The sequence below is a fragment of the Rutidosis leptorrhynchoides genome, chromosome 6, assembly GCF_046630445.1.
Source record: "Rutidosis leptorrhynchoides isolate AG116_Rl617_1_P2 chromosome 6, CSIRO_AGI_Rlap_v1, whole genome shotgun sequence".
NCBI classification, from domain to species: domain Eukaryota; kingdom Viridiplantae; phylum Streptophyta; class Magnoliopsida; order Asterales; family Asteraceae; genus Rutidosis; species Rutidosis leptorrhynchoides.
This window is the reverse complement of record NC_092338.1, coordinates 264,420,358-264,430,844: the sequence shown is the minus strand read 5'-3', so window position 1 is coordinate 264,430,844 and position 10,487 is coordinate 264,420,358. Positions and strand designations below refer to the sequence as shown.

Here is a 10,487-nt window from a genome sequence, read left to right as displayed (position 1 = left end):
ACTCACCCAAAGTCGTTGGAATGAGAACGATTTTAAACATTTCGGTACCAAACACAACATTACAATCTTTACCAACATCAACCCCTAGCACCGTCTTACCATCCGTTACTTCAAATTCTACCGGATGACTTAACTTGGCAAGCGATTTATTAATCTTAGGCACAAACTTTAGAGACACAAACGATAAATTAGCACCGCTATCAAAGAGTATCCTTGCCGGATTGGAGTTAACCATAAAAGTACCCGAGACAACTTCATTGGATTGTTTGGCTTCATCGTTGATTATCAAGTAGATGCGGCCCCTAGCCGTACCCGCCGCTTTCTCTAACTTCTTCACTTGATCACCATACAAATCGGGGCACTCCGTCCTTCGATGCCCCTCCTTTTGACAATTGTAACAAGTAAGTTAGTTTGGTGCCTTGGTACAATCACGGGCCATGTGTCCTTTTTGACCACAATTAAAACACGTGGGTCCATAACTCAAAGTACCACCTTTCTTCACGCTATTAACACTTTCAGAACCCTTCTTGTTCTTTTTGTTTGAAAAGTTCAATTGACTTGAACCTTCAAATTTTCTCTTAGAGAAAGAGAAATCACTTCTTTTCGGGACCTCCGGTTCGAAACCCCCAGCCAACTCATACAACTCTTCAAAAGACTTAGCCATTCCTCGACTAATCTTACCCTTCACCTCATCGCTTAAGGTACGATAGAAATCTTGTGTCAACATTTTATCGTCACCCACATACTCCGAACAAAAACGAGTCTTTGACAAGAAAGTGGACTTGAGAGTAACCAAGTCCATCGAACCTTGTCGCAAATTGCGCAACTCATCCCGGATTCTATTAAGGTCGGCTTGAGTTCGATATTCCTTGAAGAATTCCTTTTTAAACTCTTCCCACGACAAGCTCATACATAGCTCTTCACCATACAATTGAATCTTGTTATCTCACCACATCTTAGCCCCTTCACGTAACATACTAGAACCATATCTCATTTTCTTCTCGGGAGGACATTCACTGGTACAGAAAGCCCCCTTGATGTTAGAGATCCAACATGTACTTTTCAATGGATCTCTCACCCCATTGAACATAGGAGGTTGAGCATCCTTGAAATTTTTGTAATGGAAGTCTCGCCTTCCATGTCCCCCATTACCATCACCTCCTTCACCATGAGGATAAATGTTTCTAGCTTCGAATGCTCTTCGACCTCGACATTCATTCGTTCATTGATTAGCTCAGTTATTTGTTCATCAATCGATTCTTGGAAGACCTTTCTAACATGTTCGAGATATTTTGCTTTTTGACTTTTAAAGATGGCCTCAACCTCAGCCGTGAAGTCGGAGTCTTCGCTCGTACCCTCGTTACCGGTATCATGTCCGTTTCTCATCTTCATTCTATAAAACAGAATAGGTTAAACAACAAAATGAAATGGAAACGACATATAACATACCACACCACCCCATCTTGCTCAACACTCGTCGTACATTGCTTGTATGACACGATTTGTACCTGTAACAATGGTAGCTAGTCATTATTACGCGAGCACTTCGCATTAACTAGCTAGTACAATGCCTATCTCGCTTGATGATTGCCAACACCATACAAAAAGGTTAGTTCACATAAGCGTAGGCACTAACCCACCCGGTCCGACCCATCTCCTACAAGTCCCTCATAAAACGCATACACAAATAAAGTTTAAGTCTAGGCACCTATCTCAAGTCGCCTAAATCCCTTAGATCATACTCTGATACCACTTGAAACGACCCAACCCGTCTTTAACCTGAAAAATTTTTTTTTTATAATAATAAACCATTAACATGCCACTTTAAAGGGTTACAAGATGTTGACCATTTCATACCAAACATTTAAACATTCAACAAGTTTAAAGTTTACACAGTAGGCACGAAGGCCCTTAATCAAATGTCTTACAAGTTTCATTCTTAAATGATAGTTTAAAACAAACGACACATAAGCATGGTTTGGGGCTAAACTACCCAAAACAATAGGCCATCTTCCAAAAAGCATCACCTAAGCGACCAACATATGAATATCTAGTTCCCGACAACCCCTTTCCATTTCTCCATACTTGTACCTAAAAATTAAATAAGGAGAGGGGTAAGCAAAGTTTAGTGAATGCAACTATTATACATACATATATATAACCCATCTATTTGCTATCACGCCCACCAAATACCTCATACGAACTTGTAACTCAAATAGCATGTCATCATATTCATAATGCTAACAATTCATAAACAATCAACAACTTCACATTAGCATATACTCAAAACAATATATATATATATATATATATATATATATATATATATATATATATATATATATATATATATATATATATATAATATGCTAAACAATAATCGACAAACACAATATGGTTAACCACAAACGTTATGGTGCTACTGGCTCATGGTTCACACCATACGTAATGCTATGACGCTACCGGCTCCTTGATTCACGCCACTACGCATTTGAGTCATACTATTTTATAGTGCTACCAGCTACTTGGTTTACACTTTGGCGCTACTGGCTCGTGGTTCACGCCTCATTTTATAGTGCTACTGGCTCGTGGTTCACACTTTAGTGTTACCGGCTGGTGGTTCACACTTTGATTCTACCAGCTCGTGGTTCACATCACGACACTCGTCACTTACATGTTATGGTACCACCAGCTCGTTGGTTCATACCATAACATTCACAAATAAATATGCCATATACATATACGTATAATCATTCCACTTACCTTATCGCCCAAGTCATGATTGTGCAACTCTGCAAGCTTCATAGAAAAGTACCTAATAGATTAGGTACACAATCAACACACAAACTAGTTAGACTAGATACCAACACTTAACTCTTGTACATTTAATGACCAATTGCATTAAATGACCCATTTGCACAAAAACTGCCCATCCAAAGTCAAGAATATCATTAATCACTAAAAGCTAGTGATTAAAGTCCAATAACACCAACTAACACAAAATTGCGGTATTTTCATACCCATCTTGCCCAACTAGGTCAACCATTATCTATTTGACTCATTTAAAGTCAAGACCCACAATTTGGTCAAACCTGAACCCATTAACTAAACTTTTCATTAACACATAAGTGGGTTAGTGATTCAACAACACAATTAACTCTATAAACACCAAATCACATGACTAAACCCTAGATTACAAGCCTTAGGGTTTCCATACATCAAGTTTGCCCAAAATTTGCCCATTTAACCCTAAAATGGGGCTTACAAGCTTTATATGAACAAACCCTAGCTATAAATCAAATTGAACTTGAAACTCGGAGTTAAAACTTACCACTACCACTAAAACATAGCTAGAGATGTAGGGAACAACTTAAAACTTGGACTTAGGTAAGATTTGGTCTCCTTCTTCCCCAAAATAATCCCTCTCAATCAAAAACTCTAACTCTTTCCCTCTAGAATTTAAGTGTGTAGGTGAAAGAGTGATAAATGTGATAAGGATAAGTCTTGGGTCAGTTTTTATGATCTCAAGCCGTTCACCAAGTGAAAAGACCAAAACACCCCTTAAAATACCCTTTAAAAATGATTCAAAAGGGTCTAGCCTAGGTAATAGCCGTAGCACGCCATTTTAGGCCTGCGGTGTGGCTCGAAAGAAAAATCGAAGACAGTAAATTTTGAAACTTGAGACATCTGAACAAGTGCTAGCCGCGGCGCGCCTCTTTAGGCCGGCGAAACGCCTCATCTAGTATCTAGTTTTCTGTTTCAAAATCCAGGGACAGAGGTTGTCAGATTTTGATTCCGGTGTAAATTTTGAAAATGCATAAGTATAAGGTGGACTTTTAGTAGCAGTTCCTGATGCGTACCTTTACTGACATTTTCTGATGCATAGAATTTCAGGGTGTTACATTAGAGATATCTCCGATGATGAAAGATTGACCGATGAGGAATGTGAAGAATTCCTGCCTCAAATGATGCAGTTGTTACAAGCTACAGAAAATTGTGAGAATTTCTAACCGTATAATTTTGAGATTGAAGTTAGTAAAAATATGAGGCAAAAGACTGTTTGTTTCGTTGATGTTCATGATTGTTTCAAAGTAAGTGATGATCCTACAGAAAAAGTAGTTAAGCATTTAGAAGATTTAAGAAATAAGGAAGAAGAGCAAGCTAAAGCCCTTATCCTCTCTTCGTTCTTTCCACAAACTCATGCTGATCCTGGAGAATTCCATGTTCCATGTCTTATTTATGGTCCAATCCCGATCCAAGCTCTAGCTGACACCGGCTCAAGTGTTAACATGATGCCGTTTTCTATCTTTGAATGACTAGGATTGTCCGCTCTTCAACCACTTAATGGTAACATTGCATTCGACGATATAAAAGTGCACAAATCTTTGGGCATTGCTAAGGATATTCTAGTTCATATAGGCTTCACCTTCTATCTTGTTGATTTCATGGTGATAGACGTAAAGGAGGATCCCGAAACTCCTATTATTTTAGGATCCCCGTTCCTTTTAACTACACAAGCTACTATTTAGTATGGTAAAAATACACTTGTTTTCCGTTAAGGAACGCTAGTTGAATACATCGCCATTGTGCCTAGAGGAATGCTTAAAAGAAAATTTGTGAAGGTTGTAAAGGATAAAGGTGTGGAAGGAAGTGACAATGTCAATTATTTAGGTTATTTAAATAAGAAAGAATTTATCGTGGAAGAGATAGTATTGGAGTTTATGAATGACCAGTCAAAAATTAATAAGGATATTGAAAAATAGTTTTACGATCTAATGGTAGCTAATGCCACTGCTATTGCTAAACTAAACATGGTTGCTCTTAAGGTGTTTATAAAAGTGGAAATCATTGTTGAAGGAATGAATTTGAAAGAAGAGGAAGTAACGTTGGAGTATTACGAGCTTGAGGAGTAGTCAAAGAAGAAAGAAAGAGTTGCACAAATGACTCTCTAATCAAAACTATCTATCCCGTTTAATTTTATTTTCTTAGGATTTCTATGTCTTGTTTCTTTAAGTAATAAAGTGAAGTTTGCTTGTGTTATTAGATTACATTTAAATTCTCCTATTATATGCTAAGGTGTTACAAAATTCTATTTTCTCCCTTCTATAGTTTACAAAGGCATTGCATGATTTAAGTATAAGGAGGAAAAATGGGAAAAACACACTAAGTATACGAATTCCCATTAAGTATCAAATATCGAAAGGCATATGCTAGTTTTTCCTAATTTCTCTTAGTTTACTTGAGGACAAGTAAGGTTTAAGTATGAGGAATTTGACAACGTTCGAATTATACATATTTTATGCATACTTTCTGCGCGTTATCTTGTTATTTTAATATGGTTTTAACACCTTTTTGGATAAAAGCTAACAATTCTTGTAAAAAGGTGCTTTTAACGTGTTTGTTGAGAAAGTGTGATAAATATGGAAAAGATTTGATTTAATACAGAAGACACACAAACCGCCGGCTAGGATGGCTAAGCCGCCGGCTAAGAAACACGGTTAAAGTTAATTTGACGTGAAGATAAAGTTAAACTTGGAGATAAAGTCGCCAACCCACGGCTAGCTGCCCGCTAGATATCTTGAGCTGCCGGCTCAGCTGTCGATTTTCAAGTATTATAAATAGAGGTCGAGTTTTTCAGTTTTAGATGTACTTTTCCATTTTCTACTTCACAATTACGAATAATTTAGGTTTTAGGATTAGTTTCTAGCTTTTATACTCTTTGTAATCAAGATTATTCAAGTTTCTTTCCTTTATTCAAGGTATTATCCCTTTTAATTCTTGTTTATACTTTGATTATGTCTTTATTTTCTGTTGATTATTTTTGTTCGTCTCCAACTCTGAACTAAACATTCATAGTGGTTACTTGGATGAAAACTTAACCATTAGGAATTTAAGATGAAGCTGCCGGCTGAGTCTTCCAAGCCACCGGGTGGATCATTCCAAGCCGCCGGCTGGTACACTCAAAGCCGCCGGCTTCGTGCTCAAATAAGTACAATTACTTATTTTTTCAAGAACTTTATGATTATGTTTATGTGATTGTTATTATTCTTTTTGCTTCTGCCATGATCAAGATTTGTGTTTGCATGTTTAATGATTAAGTAATAAAAGTTAGGATTAACTAGTAATTAATTCTTAGTAAGCTTTTATTCGATTCATCTAATCTTCTAGGTTAATCACACCAAACAAGGTATTTGAATTGCATGAAACTTAAGTTAAGATTATTGGTAGAATTGCATGAGAAAGATGATAAATTACACTTGCATAGTAATCTTTCTATTGTTAGGCCTAGTCAAAAACCTTCATTTATATGCGTTTGATTGTCGATTGTATGAGAAGTTGATTAAAAATTTCTTTAAGCTAGTAACTAGAGATGATCTGATTAGGTGTATTAGCTTATCTGCTTGTCAGCCTAATTACATGTTAACTTAGTCCTCTTCATTAGATTAAGGTGATATGTATTATGTGATTATTCAAATGTTATGAATTAAAATGTTAACTTTGAACACCTACCTAGTTGACATATGCTTTACGTCCTACCTTGCATGTATTATGTGGTTTGTATCTTAACCTCTTAGGGATAGTGATTGGTCTATGATTACTATGTGCTACTTATCAATGTAAGTATGAAACTACACATTAGATTCCATTAATTGTTGTTAAGTCCTTGTAACCACCATCTTTATTGATATTCATTTCCTATCTTTCCTATCAATTATATTCATTAGGTTACTTAATTATAATTCTTTAATCACTTCTAATTCTTTTTTAATAGTTAGACTAAAGATAATTAGTTAAAAACTATTATCCGCTTTTACGCTCTCTTGAGGCGATAACCTAAAAACTACACTTAACCATGTTTTGTTGCTCATTAAGGTGTTAAAAGTGAAATAATAAAGTGTTATATAAATTTAAAAGTTGAAAAGAAAACTAAGAACAAGCACACTTTTCGCACATTAACATGCTTTGTTTTTTAAACTGTTTTACGCGTTGGACACAAATACTTTAACTATATGGAACTTATGAGTTTTCGTTATACATATTTTTACAATGCAAATCTCTACTTTAATATCGTTAATTACCGGGTTTGCCGTGTATGTGGTAAGCCTGATTATTGTGGATAGATCCATTGGGTTTAACGAGCCATATCCATTGACCGTTGGTTAAGTGGTTACATATTAATTAGAAATCGACGTGAATAACAAAGCTTCAAGGATTCGATGTTTAGCTTCGATACTAAGCCTCATAGCATAGTTTTTGATATGGTTATATCGCTTTTGAAAAAGAAATCGTGTGGTCCATAATATATAATATGTTGTTACGTTAAACCTATGAGCTCACTCAACCAATGTGTTGACACTTTTAAGCATGTTTTGTCTCAGGTAACTAGATGATGTTTGATTAAGATGATACATTTACATGGCTATGTGGAGTCCGCATCTATCTGCATTTAAATTCATTTTCTTTAAAACTTATTGAACTGGTTTATATTAATTAGATTATAATAACTTTGAAACTATTTACTTTTCCGCTGCACTAAAAATGACTTTTTAAAACGTCTCATTTAGAGGTCGTTCTCATTTAATGCAATTAGTGGTTTGCAAACTGTTATGTTCCTCGAATCCATTTTTGGGGGTGTTAACAATATTCCCAAAATCTTTACTAAAAACCCTAAGTGTGGGTTACCACAGTAGGAACATTAGAGACAATGTTCGGCTAAGTATGGGATAGCGGTATAAATACCTTTTAATGTCATATCGTAATAAGCATATTACATAGATTCTGTCTTTAATCCAAATTTCAAAATTTTTTAGAAAAGAAAGCCTTTGTGAATAAGTACATTCGAAAATCTAAAACGTTTGTAATAAAAATTAAGGCTTATTTAAGGCAGAAATTTGTTAGGACCCCAAAGTTAGGATAGTGTTAATGTGAAATGTGCTAAATAGAAGGTTATTTATATGAGGGCTATATAAAGAACCTAAGTGATCCTAAAACATAGCCATTGCATTGTAACCGAGTTTAAGAAGCTGTGGAAATACTAACATTCGATTTTCTCTCTTACCGAATCTGAACACTGTTCATCCAAATCTCATTTTAACACTTGTTTCTTCGATATTCATCATGATCTTACCTAGCATTTTGTATCAGAGCTTCTAGGAAGTGATTCTAAATCACTATATCGATCCAGAGTTCGAAGATTTCAAGTTTTTAACACATTCGGTTAATTTAAATCAGATTCGGCAGTGTCGAATTTGATAATCTGACGTTCAAATTTGTGTGAAAAGCTTAGTGAAGGTTCATTACAATTGATAGAATGTAATTTGATCATTAAAATAGCTTTACAATAGCAATTATGAAGAATCAAGCAATTTTGTAGAGTTCGTGGCTAAAACTCTTACATTCGTTAATTTCATGCATGTTTCTGTGTTCTATTGACGATCAATGGATTCAGTGTTGCTCGCGAGGTGATGAAGCATAAATTTGGAGGTTTGATTTTGTCATTTGATCATAATTTGGTGTTTTAATCCACATTCGGTAATATAACTATCTAACCGAATCTGCTTCAAGTTGCAAACACAGTTAAGGTGTTATTGATTGAGGTGCTTAAGTGATTTAGTCGCATTCGGTTAATTGATATGAAGCTCATTCAAATGAATTCAGAGGATTTTCAATCAATTCTCTCATTTTCATACTTAGATTCGCAGGATTACAACTGCTACAGTTGGCATTCAGATACACATTATGTTTCGCGACTTTGTTTTTCACTTGATACTAAATTGTTTCCTTTTGCAGAAAGGTTATCGAATCCAATTCAGGTGTTAAGCATACGAATCTCAGTGTTTGTGGTTATTTACATAATCTCAAGTTTCAGAATCTGATACTTTCGAATCCGAATTCGAATCCGAATCAGAATCATAGTTTACTTGGTCTATTTTGTGGTTTTGGTGTTTAAAGTCTGTGAATCTTTCACTATCCGAATTGGTGTGAGAATCTGTTCATTTTTATCAGAATCTGGTATCGAAATCTGATATATCCAAATCTGCTAGAGTCTCCGAATCTAAATCCGTATCTGATAATAAAACCATTTTATTGTTAAATTTTGTATCAGAATCTTGGATTTTTGTGACTATACGAATCTTTATCAGATGCTACCTCAGAATCGGACAAGATGTCTATTCAACATACATTGATTATTGGATCCGATTTCAAACCTCCTGTTTTGTTTGATGGCGAGTATTATCAATGGCTGCAACGTATCACTCAATTCATAGACTACAAGGTTGAGAAGGCAAAGTACATTTGGGCTTCTTTAAAAGATGGTCCAATTACTGTATTTCATCAAGAGACCGGTTTACCATTACCAGTCTATGAGCTTTTTCGGGAGAGACGTGAGCGGGCTCAAGGTGATATTGAGGCCAAAAACATCATTATGCAATACATACCGTATGATTTGTTTGAATATGTGGATAGCAATACTTCTGCTAAGGATATATGGGATAGATCAAAAGGAAACAAGAAGGTTATAACATGACTGATGTTACCAAGTTGAATAAGGCACTGGGCTTTATGAAGATTTTAACCAGGAACATGAAGAACTTCTGAAGGATGCCTACAGACGTGTCAATGGTGTTTTGAATGAGTTGAAAAAGTGCAATATCCCCAAGGTCCATGCTGAGATCAACATGAAGTTTCTCAAAAAGCTCAATTCTGATTGGCTTCCATATGGAACCATCATTCAATTTACCAAGAAGATTGACAAGTTGAATATTCAAGAGTTTGTTGGTGTTTTGATGCATTATCAGCCAGCCGTGTCTAAACTTCAAGCTGAACAGAAAGAGTCTACACCGAGTGATCCACTTGCTCTCATTGCTAAGAAGAAGAGTAAGTCTTACACTACTTCCAAAATTTTATCAATGAAAGTGCTTGTTGAAGATTCAACTGATTCTGAAGGACTCAGTCTTTCAAATGTTGATGATTCACACCTTGAACTAGTCAAGATGCCTGCCATGTTCACCAAAGCCTTGAATAAATACAAGTTTAAAGGAAAATCAAGCAATCAATGTAAGAATACATCTTCCTCATCTTATTACAAGAAACCTGAATTCTTAAAACCTCAACCTCATCATTCTAAAGATTTTGAGAAGGAAGATTCATTGTGTTATAACTGTGGCAAAGATGGTCATTACTCCCATGAGTGTAAAATGCCAAAGAAAAAGGATACAGCTTACTAAAAGAAGAAAATGTTGATGGCTAAGGTTATGGAGACTAGGGGAGGTCTGAAATCGGTTGATGATACTTGGTTCAATTAGACTGATAATTCAGAATCCGAAGAGGAACATGCTAGTGTCTGCAAGGTGACCAAGCTTATGAAAGCCAAGAAAGTATAGGAGAACTATGACTCAACATCTGATTATGATGAGGTACAATTCACTGAAATTCCAGCTAATTTTTTGAACATGCAAAACACATTGATGAAGAATTTAGTCTGA

The 10,487-nt window shown here is 35.5% G+C and overlaps 1 protein-coding gene across 1 annotated transcript; it reads left to right on the top strand.

The window, feature by feature from the left end:
- Positions 1-5,895: 5,895 nt before the first annotated feature.
- On the top strand, positions 5,896-10,229 carry LOC139854487 (uncharacterized). Its single transcript, XM_071843789.1, has 4 exons — positions 5,896-5,989; positions 9,144-9,517; positions 9,582-9,965; positions 10,092-10,229. Exons 1-4 carry the CDS (start codon positions 5,896-5,898, stop codon positions 10,227-10,229), a joined length of 990 nt encoding a protein of 329 aa, XP_071699890.1.
- Positions 10,230-10,487: the final 258 nt, after the last annotated feature.

Bases quoted from the DNA above. Each gene is read 5' to 3' on its own strand.
- LOC139854487 (XM_071843789.1), top strand. From the start codon at position 5,896: ATGAAGCTGCCGGCTGAGTCTTCCAAGCCACCGGGTGGATCATTCCAA. The intron at 5,990-9,143 runs GTACAATTACTT...AATCTTTATCAG, and splicing joins CCGGCTTCGTGCTCAAATAA to ATGCTACCTCAGAATCGGAC. The intron at 9,518-9,581 runs GTTATAACATGA...GATTTTAACCAG, and splicing joins GATCAAAAGGAAACAAGAAG to GAACATGAAGAACTTCTGAA.